Source organism: Phaethon lepturus, unplaced genomic scaffold, assembly GCF_000687285.1.
Source record: "Phaethon lepturus isolate BGI_N335 unplaced genomic scaffold, ASM68728v1 scaffold10369, whole genome shotgun sequence".
In the NCBI taxonomy this organism is placed as follows: Eukaryota; Metazoa; Chordata; class Aves; order Phaethontiformes; family Phaethontidae; genus Phaethon; species Phaethon lepturus.
This window is the reverse complement of record NW_010564168.1, coordinates 95,309-118,110: the sequence shown is the minus strand read 5'-3', so window position 1 is coordinate 118,110 and position 22,802 is coordinate 95,309. Positions and strand designations below refer to the sequence as shown.

At 34.9% G+C, this 22,802-nt stretch overlaps 1 protein-coding gene across 1 annotated transcript in view; it reads left to right on the top strand.

Annotated features, from left to right (window-relative positions):
* Window positions 1-22,802, top strand: part of LOC104626765 (transcription factor SOX-6-like) — a gene marked incomplete at its 3' end in the record, with an annotated part of 141,078 nt that overhangs the window by 45,213 nt on the left and 73,063 nt on the right. Inside the window, exon 3 of the mRNA XM_010294785.1 lies at window positions 12,021-12,110. Within this exon, the coding sequence (XP_010293087.1) occupies window positions 12,021-12,110 (90 nt within the window). The remainder of the gene's footprint in view (window positions 1-12,020; window positions 12,111-22,802) is intronic.

Sequence of the window (22,802 nt, the reverse complement as noted above, 5' to 3'; positions counted from 1 at the left end):
GCTACATATTTTGGGAAGCTGTATATGGTGGTGGATTTGTGTACCAGCTTTGGGGGCAAAAGTTATTTTCTGCCAAGAAACATGTGATGAGGTAATGGGTCAAGTAGCACATCATGCTGTGACATCACTTGGTCTAAGCAGACAGGGGAACCTATACAGGTCTGTCAGCCTTCACGTGGGGGATTTGCTCTGTCAGGAGACCAAAAGGGGGGCTGTGTCTGTTTTGCCGCATTAGGACAGGGTGCAACATGTACTCGTTTATTATAGTGCTTTTAATTGGTGAATTATGGTGTGGAGAAACCAAAGTCCATTTCCTGTTCACCCTGTCTTTAATTTGACGTGATCAGTACCCATCAAATTGCCATTGTTTCCAAATATGTCTACTAAATCTAATTTATAGAAGTCTGAGCTGCATATAAGCACAGGTTTAAAGCTGTTTAAATTTTGCAGAATGTCTGCATAACAGGTGAAAGATTTCTTCAGGTAGTCAACAGAACTTAAAATGCTTTAAAATTAAGACAATTTTTGTTTCCATGTAGATAAGTATATTTTTTCTTATATAATTAGCAATATTTTTCCTCAAAAGAAACTCTGATTCATCCAGTTCACTAATAGGGCGATCCTCCGTGAATGTGAAACTACCTAGTAGCTTGTTATATCCTTACTGGTCAATCTGAAGTCTTAGTGTCTATTAATTACTTATTATTCAAGACATGGATGTTACACAACTGGCTGGGTTTTTTTCAGCATAATTTGTAAATGTGCTACAAACAAATTACCTTCTCAAAATCTTTGTAAAGAGGGAAAAAGCAAGTATAAGTAAAAGTATACCAGCTTCACACGTGTGGGACTAAGAGTGTAACTTTAAAAACATCACTATTTTATTGATTGCTCAGCTTGAGGTGTTTAGGTCCTGATTCTTTTCCAGAGGACCTAACTCTGTGCAGCAGTTTATATATGGCTATATATGCTATAGCCTCAATCTTTAAATTGACTTTACATTGACACAGCTGTAGCTGTGAATGTTCAGCAATAAAATAAAATAAAAATCAAATAAAACCCTAAGTTTTTTAAATTGAGCTCCCAGAAAATCAAACTGTGACCCATCATTTCTCCTTTGGTGGTTCCCTCCGTCATTCATCTAATTTCTTTGAACTTTTGCAATGAAAGGTGGCCAATGATTGGATGGGCAACAGCCTCATCTGCTCTGCAGGTCCAGCTTATGCTTTTGTCTGGGGTTGTCCCATGTGCTGAATGTAGCAAGAACCCCGTACAGAAACTGCTTTTTTTTTTTTAATTGAATGTTTTTGGTTTTGGTTTTGGTTTTTAGTTTAAAGAATGTATCATAATGTTTATTCACACAGGGGCTGCATTAGGATTTCCTGGACAAATTTAATTGTAGCATTTCCATATCATTCCAGTACTTGACTTTACAAAATCAATAAAGTTATTTTGCAGGAAAAAAATGATGGCTAATTTTCAGCTCTATGTATATAGGGAAATGAAAATGTTAAGATATTGTTCTTGAAGATATTAGTGCATTCTTTTCTTAAATCTTTCCACATATTTGTAACAAACCAGCTATTATTCCTGAAATATATATCCATGGCAAGTAGACTGGCGCTTGTGAGATTTGTAAACCTTTTAAAGCTCTGTTTGCTGAAATTAGCTCCGGAAAGTCTTGTTTGTTCTATATTTATATTTATACAGAATATGATAGTTTGTTAAAGTCAAAGTTTTATTAGTATAAAGGAGGCTATAGAACTGACTTTGTCAGTGTATTTTAGTGTTCTGGAAAAGACTGCATCATGTGCCACAGAGACCTTCAGAAATGGTAAATAGAGAGGAGATTCTAGCTATTGTTTTCATTCCTTTGCATCCTTGTTTGAAGTCATTTCAAATCAAGAGCATATTATTTTGCTTTCTTTCTATTATACTTTTACATACACAAAAGCTTAAGGATTTTTCATGAAAAATTCTTTTTGTTATACAATTGTTTTAATTTCAGAATATTTTATGTAAGAGCTGAGTTAAGATTTTTATACACAATATTAAGAAGCCTTCAAATCATTAAACAGATGTTTATTACTGCATTATTAGGGTAATGAGTAGAACATGATTTGGGGGAACAAAATAGAGGTCTTTTGAAACATCCATGTTTTGTTCATAAATCATCTGGTGTCACAAATTTTCTGAGGAACATTAATGAGTTTAATAGAAAATGACTTTTCTTGCTTTTCAGGAAGTCCCCTCACTCCCCACACCCCTGCAAACTAACCTGGTGTGGAGGAGATTACACTCAGTTGTATTTTTGTATTACCTTTTGTTTAAGATGTTTTTACGCTCCAAAACTTTTGCTAATATTTTCATAGTAATTTTATGGAATTTCTGCTTTGTTTAATGATACAGTACTTATTTGTCATTCCACTTGATAGGAGAAGATGCAATGACATAAATGCTTATTTGTGCTACCAAATTATTTCTTGAGTTGAGATGAGATCCTCTGCTTGCTTCAGCTTGGTAGGAGAATCTGGGAGAGCTGTGCAATGTTAAGACAAAATAAAAATCTGCCCCAATGTCTTTAATGAGTCCAGTGAGTGGGTTTAGCACATAGCTGAACACAGGCTGACATGCAATCTGCAACTTCTTGAGCTGCTAGGGAAATTCATTTGTAAAAGAAAGACGCTACATGTCCAAAGGCCATATGATAGACGATTTGTTCCAGAGCAGTTTAACAAAGAAAGATTTAAAGATTAAATTCTCAATAGTTTGTGCAATAATGAGAAGAATGTCACTTCAACTCACAAGTGTTTGAAAAGACTGGATACCAAAGACGAAAGTGAATTGTTTAGGGTTATAAAAGGAGTATAACAGGGAACGGAGGCATGAGATTAAGAGAAAGAATAATTATGCCAAATATTGGGAGAAATTTCAAATCTATTTAAGACTAAGTAGACTTTGATGGAGCTATGCTGATGAGTTCTAGGTAAGGTATTGGTTCAGTCTGTTCTTCTTTTCCACTCTGAGGAAAAAAATGATCTTCTGGAGCTGGTCAATACAGAAGGATGTGAAGATGTGGAAGCAAAGGAAAATAATGAAGATTTTGAGATCTGCTTCCATTAACACAACTTTCTTCATTTGCAAAATAACAAATTTTGCAAATCCTATTGATTTTGTTACTTTACTGATACATAGTAAGGGACAGAAAAACAAGGGCATCATTCTCCTTTATTATATCGGTTTATGTAATCTTTTGGCCAGGGATTGCAAGCAAATTGTCCTCCTCTTTTCCTGACTATCCCTGATTGCTGTTGTGTAAAGCCTGAGACTCTCTCTTGCCAATATTATATATTCACTTGGGAAGTAAATAGAGGTGCACACACTTAGGGAATAGGTGATTACATATAATACGCAGTATACTATCATTGTAATGCAAATAAGGCAATGATGTGTACTTCAGTGAATACAGCCAATCTAACAGTAAAATATAGCTTATAATGGAAGGGAAACTTTAAGTGGAGGAATGAAATGTACATGTAATTTTGACAGACTTAAAAGATATTTCTCTTCTACTAATATGCCAAAACATTGCATCCAGGCGATTACACTGACATTTGAGAAAGCTCCTTTTGACATACACATAGTGTATCGTCTAGTGCAGTGTTCATGAAATTAACATTTTCCTGAAGTAATCATATACAATTAAGTGACCAAATAGTTCTGAGGCAATACAACTATATTTCACAGGAACTAAATATATTTCTTCACACTGATCCTGCATGTTTTAGTTGAGCAGTCATTAGCATGTTTATAATGGTTCTAATTTAGCACAACATTTTCTGAATTTTATCCTTGAGTCATTTACAAATTGTTCATATTGAGTAAACAAAGGAAACAGATTGCATTTTATACTTAGCAATTTATCTGAAAGAAGAGGGGAGGGTTAATTGTCTGAAAGTTTTGCTCTGTTTGGGGAAGTGATTCTAGTCTTACATTGCTTGGCACACAATGCCTTTTTCTCTCTGTTCTGGGGGGAAAAAAAAAAAAAAGAATGGAGGAGTGAGTAAAATGAAAAATTAGGAGCAGGACAAGATTTGCCACTCCCGAAGGGGAGTGCAGAGCAGAATTGGAGCTGGCACGAGATTATCTAAAACAGTTGGTGCATTCCTTAATGATCAAGTGCTTGAGAAGTCCAGCACTCTCTCACAGAGCATCTGTGTTGATGTTTATATCCGTGCCCTGCTGTATGGGAAAAGCATGCTTTCTCTTGTTGCTTTTCTAAAAATAGTGTGGCATATAGCATTGTGTGAGTTATTTTAAGAGAACAAAAACATTTGCAAGGTTAAAGGTTCTGCTTTTTAATAAATAAATAAAAATAAAGGTCAGAACTGTATCTTGGCTTATTCTTTCCATGAAATTCAAACTCCTTTTAATCTAGAGTTTTGCCCCGAGCAGAATGCATTCTGCTTGGTGCAAATGCTCTTTGCACCAGAGAATTCCTGTTGAAACAAGCCATTTTAGGTGGAACTGGTACAAGCTTCAGACTCTCTACAGTTTTTCCCACTAGCCACATCATAGAAAGCGATCCTGGAAATCACCCCCAGTTAAATTCCAATGTTTCTGTTTAGAATATCTGTTGCTTCATGCAAGATCTAGACCATTCAAGCAGTGCAAATGAATTCAGAGGAAAACCAGAACATTTTAATGCCTAATTATTTTTAGTGAGCTTGGAGAGTTTTAATTAAAAGTTAAGAGAGCTCTCCAAGCTCTTACAGTTCTAATTTTATCATATTGTGGAAATCTTGTCACTGTGAAAAAACGTACAGCAGTTGGCAGATTTACTTGGTTCCCTGTCCTAAACAAAACTGTAATGGTAGGTAGTCAGATCTCAGTTGCATTGCCATTGTGGCTCTTGCAAGAAAACATCTACTGAGCAGACTGCCTTTTGCATAGAAATGTATTTAAGAAGGCTTCTTTGCCCATTTTTTGTTTTTCTTTTTTCCTTTTTGAATTTACAGTACTGCCTACAGGTTGCACTAAGAACCAGGACCACGTTCTAATTAATGATCAGGAATGTGCTAGGGGTTCGATAAAACCCTCGTGACATGTGCAGTCTGTGCCAGAAATGTCACAGCCTCAACAGCCAAGGCAGACAGAGGTAGATAGAAATGAGTCAATATGAGAGGAGGGAGTAAGCGACTGGCCAGGATTATTTTGTTCCTTAATGGCAGGAGTAAGATATAGAATTTAGGAGTGATTTTTTTTTTTTTTAATAATTTGCAGTAAATGTAGAAAAAGTAATTAGCAGGTTTTCCTGTTCTAAATGTCATGTTGCACCTTTTTGTGTTGTGATTGTATTTTTGTTTTTCAAGAACTTGGGTTTGGAAAGCTTGTTAAATCAAGAAAATCTTGAAAAGTTGGCCAAGGAAATCAGTTTACTGGCTAACAACATGTCTGAAATGCCGTATATTGTAATTTTCTGTTAGACCACGACAATTAATTACTGTACAAGAACAGTATGGAAATTGAGAAGGATGAGATGAGATTCCCCTGACCTGCCTCTCCACTGACAGCAAGATTGAAGCCAAGCTGCTTATAAGCAAGAGACAGTGGCAGTACATTGCAACTGTGGATGTTAAGCCTTCAGGCTGATTTTTGATTAGTTTTGTATTGTTGCTGTCTCCTTTTCTTTTATTTAAAGTTTATTGAAACAGAAAAGGATAATTTGTGTTTGAAAGAAGAAAAAAAGTAACTATGGCAACAAAAGATCTATTTTAGTAACATTACACAAACTTTACATCCTTGGATTAAAAAAGAATAGATAGTACCAGCCAGCAGTTAAGTTTCTGATAGTCATGGTTAAATTATATTTTTATTTCTTGCATCATGAATGTAAATGTAAAGTCCTTAATTTAATTTTGAATTGTTAGAAGATTATAAAATCGTGTTCAAAGTGAATTAAATTAACCTTTTGCCTTTCCCTTTCATACCAAAATGTTAGCGTTTTTATATAATTTTAAAATACGTAATATGAAGTGCAAAAATTAGAGAATATTTTCATGATAGAGATCTATGCTAGGTGGTTCTTTACTTCAAGGAAATCTGATGGGCAGTAAACTCACAAAAGGCATGTAAGCAAGCTGTTGTCATGCCCTCAGAGATGGATCAGTTAATCAAAGGCCCCAACACAGGTATATTAAAATTCAGCATCGGATTTATAAAAAAATATACTTATTTTTCTGAACAATTCACATTTTTTATGAATGATCTACTCGTAGCACCAATGGACCTGGTGTTTTAGTTTAATTGTAAGTAACAAACACTGACTAGGTTAAATCTAAATTATGCTTGACATATTCAGGAATATTTGTAGAGTACTGATTTTATTGAGATTTTTTCTACTCGGAACAGGATTTAGTGTTCTATGAAGAATACTGAAGCAGACCTTCCTCTTTCTGATGCGTGATGGGCTGTGTTGTTATTTTTACTATTTTAGATGTCAGGTCCTTAGCTTCACACACTTGAAAATAGCACATTTGCACTTGAGGCATGGGGTGAGATGTGCAAAGGTACAGTAGGGAGCAGGGCAACCAAAGGGTAGGCACCGTAATGTTTATTTGCAGGTTACTTGGCATTGGGGGCAAAAAAGCAGCTCTTCTCCTGTAGTAGGAACCCAGTGTGGTAGGCCTCATAAGCACACAAATGCCTGTCCCAAGGAGTTCATAATCTCATTTAACATTCTTTCAAAGGAAAAAAAACAACCCACACAACATTTTTTCTCTAACAAATATTTCGCAGGTGCTGACAGTGTAATTCCATTTGTGCTGTTTTTCTCATGATGTAGACTTGAATGGGGCATTTGGGGGTTGGACTAGATGACCTTTAAAGGTCCCTTACAACCCAAACTATTCTATGATTCTACGATTTGAACTCCTTTGACAAAGGCTGATCCAAAAGACACCTTTTCTTCTGATGGCAAATAAATGTAACGAGAGTAGCTTAGAGAATATAGAACATTAGAGGTGGAGGAACTTGCATATTGTTATATAGTCCCAAAGCTTGTAAAAATACAATCTTTTTATATTTAGCAATATCTACTAAATTGTAATGGGCTGTAACTATAGACTATAGTTCTCAAATAGAGACAAAGATGCCACTGATTCTGTAGTATTGTTCTTCTAAAATGCAGAAAAGAAGTTTATCCTCCTCCTGCTGAGGATCTGATCACATTTTAGAACGGTTTCTCTTGTAGCATGCCTGATTTCTCTTCTAATTCCTCTACCTTGTCTTTCCCAGTGCCATTTCCCTTGAGATGTAACAGTTCAGATGCATGTAAAAATATGTCACCCATACCTTTGATTGAATTATATTTCTGTATTGTTTATGAACTTGCTATGCATTTGCAATCATTATTAATAAATCAATGTGCTTTTGTCTTCTGTCACAAAGTAATGCATGTATTCAAAAAGAATTGTATGCAAAACAAGTCATGTTTTAGAACTCATATCATTAATAATTATCAGTTTGCAGTATTGTTACAACACGTTTTGAGGGAAGCTTATTATAAAAGAAATAACAAGGCACTGCACGGTAGCAAGAATAAGACAGTTCAGCTGATCACTGGTATAGGTGCTATAAATATGCCAGTCTGTACTATAGTGTTTTATTAAGTCTCCGAAAGTCAAAGCTGATTTGAAATAATAATGTCTGACAGTCAGTGCTTTGAAGTTTTGCTGCTGCACTCTCACATTTAGGCTTTCTTTTATGTATGACTTTACCATAAAAAACAAAAACACACACACGGCGTGAACGCTTTTTTTCCCCCCCATATCTGTATTTCAAAGAAAGTAATAGGAGGCTACTTCAGTGAATTAGAAGGAAAAAAAAAGGAACAACCCCCCAAAATCGATGAGGATAGGTACGGGCCACTGTAAGGTCATACAGTATTCATGTAAGCTATAGCTGGGGTTGGTAACTTGTTGAAGACTGTAAAAGTGAAATTAAAAGAAAAAAAGGGAAGAATAAGGAGGGGACAAGAGGCAAAAGCTATCCTTGATAGGAACAAGATGACTTTCATTCAGTCGGAAGAACTTGACTGCTTGGCTGTGATAGCTAACACACTCGTTCTTCATCACCGGTTGTGCAACAAAGAGCTGGATTCCATCCATTCCATGACTGATTGATTACCCAATGGACAAATGTTAATTCTTTTCATCGAAGCTTTGTCATTGTGGAGAGATCCTTTTCATCTAACACCTAGGGTTTTTTTTGCCTCAGCTTTTTTTTTTTTTTCTGCTTATTTACCTTTTAACATTCTCTTCTCATTCACCTTTGCAAAACTGTCATGTCTAACAAGATTCTCACAGTACTTTAAACTCCTTTAGTCTACAATTAAAATTGCTAACAAAGTATGTAATAAACCGTGATATTAAATAATACTGAATGATTTCATTTAGTCATCTCAGTCTAATTATACGTAACCTGTTTGCTGTCCTTGAAAGAAAATTTTTCCTAGTTCACAAGAGAAGGCTATAAAGGATGAGAAGCTGTGTTGTTAATATAATAAATTGCTCCAGTGCAACTGCGTAAGTTTGATCTTACATGTGTCAGTACAAAATACACTACTTTGCGGCATAAGCCCAACTGCGGTTTCTAAAGTCAGCGAGAAGAGCTCAAAATTTATAAATGCTAGTTTCTTTCTTTGCTTCTTTTATAATTGTCTTTTATAATTCTTTTGTAATTGTCTTTAACAACAATACCCCTTAATTTGAAAATGTCAGGATCCATAAGGTTTTGGAACGGTGCTGAAGCAGAGCCTCAGTGCAGGGAGAATGATGCAGTGCAGATGTGAATTCAGGCTTCTTCAATGTTCAGTGCTGGATTCTGAGTCGATGTTTTGTTTCTATAATGAATCAAATCAGCAAATGAATCAATATGAATGAAGACATTTTACTGATGTCAGAAGATATCTTTGTAGATTTTATATTTATGTAAAAATTAATTTTCAGTACAGAAAGAAGAAAAAATCCCTTTCTGATTCACAGCCCTTTTCAAAATGTGTGTTTGTGAACACAGAACGCAGAACTTGGAGACATGCCTTTCAAGTAAAAGCCTTTATATGTAATTTTGTGTCTAATGTGGAGGACCTCCAGAGAGCTTTAACATATATCATTATTTGAAATTGTAAAAATTATGCAGATTAAACATGCTAATTGAAAATTTACAGGAATTTCAAAAGAGGTATTTCTATAATATTATAAGAAAAGTTTATTAAAACGCTCATTGTGTGTTTTTGTAATCTTCCCAATAACAAAATACCGTAGCTATAAATTGTTTGGTCAGATCTATAACATAGACTTTGAATGAAATAGGGGTGTTTGAAGAAATGTTTCCTAAGGAATTTTCCAGTCATTTATAGAGATAAAAATTGTGACTAGCAATGTGGTTATATCAAAAAGGCGGCACAGAGACAGACCTCTTTTCCACTCCAGTTCTTTCTCAGTCTGTCTTTAGAAATATGTTTTTTGCCCTTATGTAATATAAGAACACTACAGATAAATATGGGTGTTCTTAAGAAGAGTAAGAGGAGAAATAAAGAAAGTGCTTTTGAGGAAAGTATTTTATCAACTCCTTTGATATTCTAATTGTTTCTTTTTTTTTTTTTTAATTTATATGTTTTTCCTTCTTTGTGTGACTCAAGGGAAATATCTTTGTTAAAAAGCTGTGGAATAAATAAACTATAGCAAACATCAAAATAAAACTCTAAAGCTCTTTTTTTCAGGGATGAGGGGTCTGAAATTTTGGCAGGGGAGAAACACAGAAACATCTTTTTAAACTAATGATGATATCACAAAAAAGGACAAATTATAATGTTCTATTGATAATTGATGGTTATTTCTTGATTCTTCTATTATCAGGCCAGAACTCATAAAAGTAATAAGTGCCTGTTATTGTTAAAAGTAAATTGTTATTATATAACAAGTATTTTAACACTGTCTATTGCAACTTACAGCTCCTTAATTTTGTCTCTTTCATAGAAAGATATAATTAGTAAATAAATTATCTTTTCTACTGAAATATTACTTCAAAAACATTTATGAGCTGTGCTGTCTTTCCACGGAGGCTTGCACGGTGTAAATGTGCTGCAATTAAAACCTGATCTTTGATCTTTTGGTAGTTACAGTTTGGTTTGCTTTCAGCTGATTTTTGGGTTTTTTATGTTTGTTTGTTTGTTTGTTTGTTTGTTTCTTTCTTTCTTTCTTTCTTTCTTTGAAATGAGTGATGCTAATGTGAATTTTTACGGTGAAACTACTTGCACCCTAAAATGTGATTGGCTTTATGACCTTTTATTTCCTTCCTTAAAATTCTCCCTAAACCTTTAACTCCTCCTTTTGTGACCTCTTTGAATGCTTCTCCTCCCTCTGAGTGTTTTTAGAATCCTCTGAGGTGGAACAAACTGTTACCCGTCGCATTGATGTGTTCTGTGTTGCAATTCTTAATCTGGGCTTCTTGCTTTTGTTTTTGCTGATGTGAGTGCTGCTCACTCTGGGACTGCTGACATAAGAATTTGAGCCACAATTTGGCCTTAATCTGCCAGTAATTTAGCAGTAACTATGTTAGGCTGAATTCTGTCTTCTTGTACACCCCAGTGTTAATGCTTAAGTGACTGGAGTGGGATCAACAAATGTTAAGTGACTGGAGTGGGATCAACAAATGTTGTCAAAATTTGGAACATTATTAGTTATTTAGAAAGCACTGTATAAATTGATCTCCTAAAACAAACGGCAGCTTGCTAGGAGAGTTTCTAACAAGCTTAGGTGTATGGCTATCCCAGCGCATGCACTAAGAAATAACGTGCTCAGCACCACCCAGAGTGATATGTGGTCTTCTAATGAAGGCTCGTTGTGAAGATTCATTTTAGGACTAAAGTTGCATTTAAATAATGTGTTTGGTATCTTGTGAACTGGGCCTAAGGGTTTCCAAAGAGTTTAGCATAGACATTGTTGATGAGTCTGTCTACCAATGAAGGTACATGCACAATGTTTAATGGAGATTCTATTACTACTAACTAGGAAGACAAAATAAGCGTTCAATTGTGTGTCAAGTTTTCTTGATAATTGTTTATAAATCTGAACTGTAGTTCTTAAAGTCATAAAGTTCTGGATCGCAACATAAACCGTAAGAACTCCCAGCTTAAAAATCACCTTTTTAAAGTTATCTGGAAGGTTATGTATAATTTAGACTTCAGAGCCAATTAGTTTAATTTAGGAACTGAAAAAAACTTTAGATTTTATTGAAATCTCTTATGCTCACTATCAAGTTTTCTAGTGGAATTGGGGACTGATCACGTGAAACCTGCTAAGGCCAGTCTTCTACTTTCTCCTAAGTGTAATGACTTCAGTGACAGTTTTGCCTACAGGAGGCCTCCCAGATTGGGGCAAAGATTTGAAATGTATTCTGAACTTCAGATTCTGAAAGCATATCTTCTAATCATTGCATGTTGTTTATAGTGTACTGAGAAATTTTCTGATACTGTGAACATCCAATATGTAGAGTGCTTTTATGAATTCTATGGAGACATTATATGAATAACTCTTGCATTGACATGGGTATAAAAATGGGTTTCAGATGTCACTGTGTGCCAAATTTCCAAAAAAAGCTTCTATATCTTCATGTATAATTTCGAGTGTACAATCATTCTCATATGAAAAAGACAGAATTTGTATATACATTGGCAATCTATGCATGTAAATTGGCAGTTAGCATGCATAAATCCTGAACGAAGTTTTTCTTTCAATTAGACCCTTGTTAAATCCATAGTAACTCCATTAACCTCGGTGGAATTACTTTGGATTTAAAATGCAGTTAAATGAGAACTCCATTTGGCTACATTTCTTTTGAAACTATGGTCCAACTCGAATAGAGAGAACAGTTTTAAAATGAAGGTGGCACCTGTTTTCCTGATGTGTGAGAATATCTTTGATAATTATTCTTTTTTTTTTTTTTTTTTTTTTTAATAGATTCGTCCTGCATGGAAAAGCTACTTTCTAAAGACTGGAAGGAGAAGATGGAAAAATTAAACACAAGTGATCTACTTGGAGAAATTAAAGGTATCTCACTAGATCAAATTTTAAATTTTGCAGGTATTTTTAAAAAGGGACTGAGATTTTTCAAAGTTCACAAAAATAATAGAAATAACAATCAGAACTAGAGGGTGATTTCCAATTTCCAGTCAATTCACCCTGTTTTTTAATGCTTATCTTTGAGGTGATGGATGCATCTGCCAAATGAATAAATTAGAGTACATCACAATCAGTTATAGGAAGTATCAAGGATGTTATCACAAACACCAGTTTAGTTACATTAGTTCATTGACATTAGCTGTATATCCCTGTGACCAGAGAAAGAGGAAGAAACATCTTGAAAACATGGAGTTACTTGTACTTGGTACTGTTTCTTCCCTTTCACTGAACATGAAATTCAGTGTTATTGATTAAGCAAAAAATTAAAAAGGTGTTTTTTGTGCCGTGAGAAAGGGTCATAAGGCATTTTTGAGGAGTATACAAGGTACCTAAGATATATATCTTTTCATTATTGATTAAGCAAAAAATTAAAAAGGTGTTTTTTGTGCCGTGAGAAAGGGTCATAAGGCATTTTTGAGTATATAAGGTACCTAAGATATACATCTTTTCATTGGTATAATTTTATTAAATAGCAACTACAAATGTGTGGCAACAAAAAATCATGTGCATCATATGAATAAATCTTTACTAGTGTGAAAAAAAAAGGTACTGTCTGCTGAAAATTAATGCTTAGGATTTTTACATTTCTACCAGGGAAACTTAAGATAGTTCAAATTTATTATTACACAAACAGATGAAAGATTGGCCCTTTTTAACAAGTAAGTTATAATTGGTTCCTTCAGCTGATTCAGGACCAAAATCTGTTGGATTCTCCTGTTGGATTTTTTTGGTAGAATTATGACAATGCTTATATTTTAGGAAGGTAAGAAATCCTATAGTAATGTCAGTGGCAGAAATATAGTATGCAGTTTTACAGGAACATGTTAAAATTGAATGTAATAAAATCCAACAAAATTATGTTTTGAAAGCACATTCTATTTAAATCCGTATTGTTTCTTAATAGTGTGGAAAACACTGAATGCTAGTTTGTCCATTAATTGCAGAATATAGCTACTTAGTCTTTAAATAGGAACTACTCGAACGCTATTAGTGAATCAAAATTAAAGGCGGTGGGATCTCTAACAATGCAGAATAATGTTCTCTATTCTTTTATATGGCACAAAAAACTTTTTCATGAGCTTTCATTTATTAAAAAAGTTTGTTTTTCTGGATTTATGTTATTCCTTCTATTTCCTTCATGTACATATATTCACTGCAGAGTGAATGGGTAGAATTCTTGCTTCAAATCCTTTTCTCATCCACCTACAAAGCTTTCTCACTCAGATTTGGAAGAACTGTCAACTCATTCAACTACCTTTCCCGGGGGTATAGTCTATTAGCTGTATAAAAAGGATCACCTGATTAGGCTCACCAGATTTATGTGTGTCCATCATTCAGTTAGTTTCCACAACTAACTTCCTGCGTCTCATGCCTAGAAACCTATCCTTAAGCGGTCTTACCGTCCGCAGTATTCCTCTCCACTGCTAGCTGACTTCCAGCAAGACGCAATACTGAATCTTTGTTACTGCAACTGCTTTTAACATTTTTCATGAACAGGCAAAAGTACAAAAAAGCATGCACAATCATGGACGATAAAGGGTGGTTGCTGTTATGTCGTGTTTTATACTTAAAGACATTAGGGTAATTTTATAGAAGAAGAAAACAATGTGCAGAGTTACATAGCAGGAGTAGTGGCAGATCTGAAGTAGGACTCTTCCTTTGGGCTCCCAAGCCAGTGGCCTAGCTACCGTCTCCAGGCTGGTTAGCTCATAGCTGATAAAATTGCCATCAACCTGATAGCATGGTATCATATTAGCATTTGTGTGCCTTAAATAAGGTCAGAAAGAAAAAAACCCAAACCAACAATCTAGCCTATGGCATCATGAAAACCAGATTACAAGAAGGAAATAAGGCTAAGTAGGGGAACCAGAGCGATTTTAATCTGACAAAGAAGCATATTTAAAAAACAAAAAATATTTTCAGTGTTCAAGGTGGTAGATTTCCAAATCATGAAGTTCATTTCCATAATGCTGAATGAATTTCCAGTTAGGTAACTGGCAGGGCATGCTGAGGTCTGAAAGAACTACTTTGAAAATGTGTTGTCTTTGGGAGGTCAAATATATTTTTCCTTAATTTCCATTAAATTCTAAATCAATTTATATAACTGGCTGATATTTTTGGCTTTGTGCAGACTTTCTGCTCATGGTACCGAAAGCCTAACTTAAAGACATGAAGCAATGCAGTAAAAATAAATAAATGAGGTCATTAGGGAAAAAAATCTTGATTATAAGAAAGTGAGGTGTGGTCCTGTGAGGAACTGCTCTTTGCACTGGCTGTTACTGGGAGTTGTTTATTTTAGAGAGAAGGCGTTGTTCTTGCTAAGGATAACCTGAGCACATACTCTTCCTCTGTGTCTGCACAACTACAACCCTCCCCCCTTCAGTGAAAGACTAGCATCTTGGTTGTGGGAAGGCAGTTCGCTAAGAATCAGTGCCAGAAAAAAGGATGAAAGCAGAAAAAAAATGTACCACTGACACAAACTGTTTCTATTCATGTTTGGGAAGCACATAGACGAGAAGAAAAGATAATTGGCTGAGAGAAACAAATAAAAATGGTATTTTCTTGCTTTATCTTCTATATTTAGAACACAATAGGGTTAATCAAGATATAATTATAAACTGTATCTATTAATTCAAACAATAGAAACCAATACAAAAGTAACAAACAGTGAATAATTTTTTTTTCTCTAAGTGGGATTGTTCCTGTTCACAATTACTCTTGCATAGTGTGCTTCATTTGTAAAACTGCTTTTTCTGAGTTTCTTTCTTAGGGTTTCAGTTATTGATAATGGTCCAGATTCTTCCTTGAATTCCAGCCAAACAAGCCATTGACTTCAGGGAGGTTGCATGAAACTCAGAGGAGCATTTGGCAGAATGCTTTGTAGCCAAATTCCAGTGGTTAAATAAGTCTGCTTGTTCATTTGATATGTTTATAAATGAAGCACATAGGTCAAATTTTCAAAGGTCTATGAAGCAGTTGAGCTGAGTTAAATGACCTGCTCACCTGGAAAAAACCCCACAGCTGCCCATGCAAATCATTTGATTGTATGCTGTTTGCCAGTGTGTGCGTGCAAATACATGTATTTAAGGTATTACAAGCAATTTGTTAGGCTTACGTCCAGCTTTTGCATTGTTGGGTTTTTTGTGTAAAAATTAGGATCAGGAAATACTTTTCATTCTAATTTCTGTTATCATGTATTTGAATAAATAAAGTGGTGGAGGACTCTTTTCTAGATTTCCAGATACTTGGGTGCACAGAGTTCTGTCCTCACCCTCCCTCGCTGCATGTATTTCTGTTGCTTAGTTATCTAGTTTTTCTTCAGCAGCCACAGCTAGGCAGAGTAGCATCATTTATCACTATACAGAGTCTGTTTTAAGTTTTCTGTTTCTGTTCCAAATATAAATCTCTGGAATAGCATAGTCTTGCCTGCATCAGGCAGTTGTCCTACTGAAATATCCCGCAATGGTCTTTCTCAGCATGCAGGGTCTTTGAAGATCAAATAAGAAAGGTCAGTCTTTAAGTAACTTAAGCAATGATGTTATCATGAAAGGGTCAGAATTGGTCTAGCAGTCTTACAGAAGAGTTACTCCTGGGTCACCGGCTACTGTGTTGCAGGTTAGTTCTCTGGCTTCCACTGGTGGTGTTTACAACTGGAACTATCTATATTTATAGGCATTGTGACTTGAATGTCACATGCTGTCTTTGTACAGTATACTCTATTTTGGGACGCGTAGTGATTGATGTCCATGGCTTTATCCAACACAGAAGGCTGTTTGCATCATGTTTCCCATGCTTATTCCTTCCCCTTCTATATCTACTTTATTAAAAAGAGCCTAAACCTCCTATTTCCTGTGACGTATACATTTAATGGCCTCAAAATATTTGGATAGGTGGGAGGTAGCATGCCTGTTTCCTAGGAAATGTTGAATTTAGTAAAATGAAGCAACTTCACCCACTTGATAGTCTCCTTGCGAGATACACTATAACAAATATGGAAAATGATATTTGTCCCTGGTATTAGAATACAGGAGAGATGGAAAGAGGTGTTTTCTAGGAGCATTTTTCTGTGTGTGCATTAATGTCTGGAAGGGAACAGTGAGGCACAACTGTTTGAATCTAGTGATTTAACACTTTCCATTTTTGGAATAGTCTTGGAGAGAGTGCTGCATGAATGAATCCTTGAGAAAGTTATGGTTTATGTGTTTTTACAGTGAATTAAATTTTTTCTTAAAATATGCATGATTTACAAAACATTTTAAAATGCTATTTTTGCTTCCAATTTGTCTTCACAGATAAGCTTTTTGGTGTTTCTCTGTGCACTATATAAAATGTGAAGACCGTTTTGAGGAAAATAAAACTGATGTTTTCCTGTAGCCCTGACCAACACTGTAGTCTAGATTTGCAGTAATTATTTCTCAGTATAATTGCTGAAATTTCTTTCTCATGAATTCTAAGGGTATATAACAGTCTGCCTTATAAATATGTATAAATAAATATATATAAGTCTTATATCACAGAGGCACTCAGAGGTTTTTAATTATGTCACTTTGTATGGCTATAGACATTTCAAAGCTCTCCTTTGTGCTCTCTGTTATAAACATATTTTATTTCTTTTGAAGTCTGTGTGATATACATACTAGCAATTAAAAACCCAGCTCAGGCTTTGAGACACAAGGTCTTCTTAATTAAAACTCAAACAAAAGCTACAAGCAAAAGCCCCACTATATGATTAAGGTCTAAAGTGTTATGATACATTAGAATCATTGTTAACTGCTAGGATTTAAAAAATCAATACACAGGAAAAAGGATCAACTGGTTCCAATTAGTGAAACCAATGAAAGCATCCAAGAAAACATTAACAAAACAATGCGACCCAGAACCCCTACACCCAAATCCTTAAGAAATTGTTCCTGATTAGAAATATACCACAGGCTATAAAGGTTTCTCATAAAGTATTTATTACCATGACCCAATGAAGTGATATGTTTATCTTTATGTTGTAGGTCTCCAAATCAGAGAGATATTTTTGTTTTGCCATTTCTCAAGCCATTGGCACTTTGTGTAACGTGTTACAAAAGCTACATTTCCAGGTCTAAGCTGACCTTCTAAATTAAGTGGTATCTTGATACTTGAATGACTGAATATTTCATAAGCACTTTCAACATTTAATGTTTGCATTCATTTCTGTCTGATTTGCTTGAAGAAGGTAATGGATTCCAAAATAAAAATATTTTGGTTAAAATTACCATGCCCCATTGTATCTATTTGTTATGATTGAGGTACCGATACAGTTAGACTAATCACTAGTGTGAACTAGATTAAACTATATGGTCTTATGTCATCTTGACTTTTTTTGGTATGAATTACGTTTCTCCAGATTCTGGATTTAAATAGACATACCCTGAACTGTACAGGCGGAGGGTTGTCCTGTGGAAATGAATGAGACTGCTCACTGTACATAGTTCTGTTATTTAAACTACGTACATGTAAGTCTTGGCAGGATCGAAGCTGTACTTAGCAAGAAAAAAAAAAAGACGTAAATGTTTTTGTGGCTCTGGTGTTTTGGTCAGAGGGTTATATTTCAGTGGCACCTATCACAATCGTGCCTGCTTCTAATGTTAAAAGTTAAAGACTATTAGTGTTTCTAGTTCTTAAACCTTCACAACTGTAAATTACATTGTAATCAACCTTTCACATAAATCAAGTTCTCCATATTGTTGAATACATTTTATAAATAATATCAACCGGGATGCATGCAGTATATTTCCAGGCACATAATGAATTTGTTACTTACTGCAATCACATATATCTATATTTTACCTTACCATTGTATGTTTTTAAGCTTAACAATTCAGGGCTAAATATATGAGCTCTGTACTACACTGAAATCAATGGGGCAGCTCACTTATATGATGTGTTCTGCGGAACTGTGTCCCAAACAGAGTATTAAGGAATAGTATTAAGGAATAAGAAGGATAATGATGCTAATAATAAGGAACTTGAAACAGCAATACATTTATTTGGCACATTAGAAAAGAATGCATTCTGAAATTTGATCCGTTCTTCATTTGTGCAAATAGTGACAAGAAAATGTATGGTATTAAACAGTGTTTCTTTTCAATTGCCATTTAATTTTTTTAACAGAACAAGGGGTGAATATAAACTAAAAATGACAAGTAGGCTTCCTTCACTTTTTCTTTGAAAATTTGCCATTTTCTTCTGTTGGTAGGTTGTTTTAGTATTGTGTGTGTATATATATATTTTTTTTTCCATTATATCAGTAATTGTTTTCCTTAATAAATACAGAGTCTTTAACTGTAGTTGAAAGGCTTCTATGTTGAAGAAGCCTATCACTACTTGGAACTTGAGGCCTTCTCTTCTGACAATGGATGCCAGTGGCAAATTTCCTTTTGACTCAAGTCCCAGCTTAGTCGCCAATGAAGTAAGTTACCTTTAGCAAAATAAAACCCCTACTGAAGACAAATATCCAACTTATGAAAAAACAAGTGCATATGTAGGAGTTTGCAGTGCTATAACAAGAGTGGAAGCTCCATTTCTCATGTTTCATCATGTTTCAGTGCTTTTGGCTTTTTGCTGCTGTAGACATATGAAGTCAAATTCTAACAAATGAATGAATGTGAGCAGTTCTCTAGAAAGATGCAGATAGGCACAGTACTGAAAGGACTGAAATTTTCTGATCGATTTAGATTCTGTGGAAACCTGTAGATGTACTTTCTCAGTCTTCTGTTAGAGGAGTTTCATATTAAGGAAATCTTTGATTTTTATATTGTCAGATATAAAGAACATGTGGTCCTATAGTGTTCTGTCTGTATGGATACTGAGCAACCTGGGGAAGGGTGTAAGGAAAGGGCAAACAGACAGTAATAAATCTTCAATATACTCTTCCAATTTCCCACAAAATACGATTAATGAGCTTCTTGATTCATAGGTGGTACATTTGGATTTAATGGCCCTTGATAGAATTATCATCTATGAACATGTCAAATCAGTTTTGAACCCTTTAATAGACAGCTGGAAAGTCTGTGGGGATAAGCTCAGCAGTTAACAATATGCTGTGTATTTAAACCTAATACCTTGTAGGTGTCCCCTAGATCTTGTATTGTAATGGACAGGGAATGGTTGTCCCCTGTTCATCTTCTCTGTACACTACATTCAGTTGTCTCTTCTCCAGGTTGAAAAGTAAAATATATTTAATTATTTGTTCCTTATATGAAAGCTGTTCTGCGCTTTGGCCACTCTCATCACCCTTCTCTGCAGTTAATTTGGAAAGAAAACTTTTGCACAAAATATCCCTATTCAGAGCAACATCAAGCTTTGGCACCAATTAATGAGAACGTTTGTGGCAATTCTTTTCACCTCAGTTGGTTTTAATCTCTCTTTCTGAATAGGGAGTCTGTCTTGAAGTGGGGTCTTGATGTGTGGATGTTCTGTGGTAATGAAAGCATCCTGATGATATCAAAGATATCAGATTTTTTTTCTTGAGAGATACATAAAAATACCTCATTGGGAACTTTAAAAAATGTGGACCCAGATGTGGCTCAGAAATGTCATCTGTAAAACTTAAGGGGCATAGCATTAATACCAAGGAAAAATGAAGTATGAGCACATTTGGAAAACTCACATGCAACTGAGAATAGCAAGAACATAATGTGCAATCTGACACAGCCACTGCCACAAAAGCCAAAGCTCAATGAGGAATAGAAGAAGAAATATAAGAAGGGTTGTCCTTTCTAAACAGGTTGACCCTTTGGAAGAGGTTAACTATCAGTATTATTTTCAAGAGGCCTTGATTTGTCTAACTGTGTCACCTCACTTCAGATCTGACCCATGACATCTGACAGTTTTCTGCCCAAGGGCAGATCTAGCCAAACTGTGCTCATTTGCCTTGTTTTTACCTCCTCCTGACAACATTAAAGTGATTTTGGGCTAATCAGGATCCACTTGCTCCAGTCAGGTCATTCACAATACTGCCCTTTTACTTGTTGAGTGAATTGGTCTCAATTCACTGTCTCCCTTGTATCTCTCCCCCAGATATTTATTTCGGATTAAATTAAATAATTTCTTGCTTTTCCACTCTCTCCAACTTTTTGGGGGGGGTTTTAACATGATTTGCCAATAGAGAAAATTTTTAAAAACATGAAGACTCATCAATTAATGTGAATATATGAATTGTAAAGCAAATTGAGCGTGCTATATTGAAACAGTTTCCATAGGAAATTTGGTTGAACAGAGGAAACAGTAATAGAAATCTATTATGGACATAGCCTGTCCTGATTCCATGAGTTTATCATCGGTATTACTCTCTGTGTTAATAAGAGTAATAGTTTTATACCCAGGCAGCATGATAAGAAATGGTTCTTTGTCATTAGCTCTCACATTGAAATCCTGTTATATATACTTTTATTTTTTTACCATTTTTTCTTTAAATTACTGTTAGTTTGACCTGAAAATCCTAATATTTACCTTATTTTTCATCTCTGTATCGAGATGAATTAACAAATTTTAATGTTAGTCACATTGTCATAAATGTTCTTTAAGAGTTACACAAGATTAACTGAGACCTGCTCAATGGCTGTTTAAAATTTGTTGCCCTGTAGATAGCAATAATGAGAGGCTAACACACTCATGTTGGGAATGAATTCTCATGTCTATTAAGATTTGTTTGAATAGGTTTCCATCACAACAGGTGCACAATTATTTTATGAGTAAAATATTATCAGCCTTCCAAATTAGCCAGGGCAAAATGCAAGTTGTCTGATTAAATAATCAAACCCAATACTTAAAATGCACTTGATTTCCACAGGAATTTTAAGATGCTAAGTCCTAGTCTATCAGTGAAACTGTGATTGTTTGCAGCATGCAAGTAGCAGCTTGTAGAGTATCCTGTTTGGTATGTTTTACATAATTCATCCTACATTATACAAGACAAAACCGCTAAAAAAGCATGTAATAATACATTTTACTTCTAGTCAAACAATTTTAATCTACCAATGAAGGTATTATACTGTGCATTAAAATCAGAAAAAAGTGGGCCTCTAATGGAAAATAGTTTGAAAGTGTTCTGCATTCAATTAGGAGGCACATCAGTTTAGAAATACAAAACCCTGTGTTGTTTTTTAAATAATTTAGTTTATGAAGGGGGAGGGAAAAAAAGAAAATCCTCGGAATCTGAAGTGCAGCTTGCAGTGTGGAGATCACATATGTCACCAGTTATTGAATGGCTCAGTAAACACAGTGACTCTGAGACCCAAGAAATGGGTAAAATCTGAAACAGTAGGTTCACCACGAATGGAAAACTTCACGGTGCAGCTGTCAGATGCAGATTATATACAGGTAACTGTTTGTTTTCGTATCTGAATCTGTCAATCAAGGAATGCTATGAATCAGGAGATGGGATCTCAAATACAAAACCACAAAGTCAGAGACAGCATCTGGAGAAGCTCCAAGCCACAAAAATTAGGGAAGAAGCACAGAGGGAACAAAAACTGTAAATGCTTGCATGGATTCTGCCTCTATATACATTGAATTTAAATAATTGTGTTGATACATCAGTAATAATAATTGCTGATAAAAATTATAGTCCTTATTTTGGGCAGCAATATGTTTTACTAAATGTGAAATTAAATGCAATTTGTATTAATTAGGCATAATATGAAAGTATGTAAGTGGTTGACATTTCCGACATTTTTAAACATACTACTGTATGTGAAGATACATCTTTTGCATTTGTTTTGACTTGGAAATATTGTAGATTGATATATGCCCCTAATGGGTTCTGTTGAAATAAGATCACAGTTCTAACCCCTAAGATCAGAAAATTATTTATAGACAAAGTTCACCATACTTTGAAATGTAGTTATGGGATTTGATCATTGATGTAACTGTTTACCAGACAATTGTAGTTCTCTCTGGAAGCTGGAATACAGTCTTATTACAGATACTAAAACAAAATCTACTGGTAAAATGCAGGTGGTGTACTCAGGTTGTGGGATTTCAAAAGTCAGTGTAGTGTACACAGACATTTTATATAGGTTTGTACGACTTAATTTTTTGTAAATGTGGGAAAGTTTACGGAGACTTCAAGTTTTGATTGGTAACAGAAGGATACAGAGGTTTGCTAAGGAAGGTAAAGAAAATGAAATGGTCACAACTGTTCTGTGGTTTGTTTTTTCAGATTCATTCAGAATCATAGAGTTCCTTTTAACGTGTAACTAAAAGAACTTCTTTTTACCTTCGCTGCTTTACTCTGGTACCAGGATCCATTTGCCGATGTATTGTTGAGAGTCTACAACAGTCACAGGATGACTGTGGATTTTCTTTTAGGGGCTGTAATGAATAGAGGGTTCCTACTTCAGGATGTATTCATAAATTAATTAAACCTCTTCTCTATTTTGTTGTTTTCTTCACCTCTCAAGGGTCTTATAGTGTAGTTTTGGGTGTCTCAGATGAGGGTGCCCACTTCTTCTGAAATGTAAGGATTTTTCTAAAAAGAAATACTTTAGCCTCTCAGGTTATGGTCTGCCACTTTTCAAGATAACA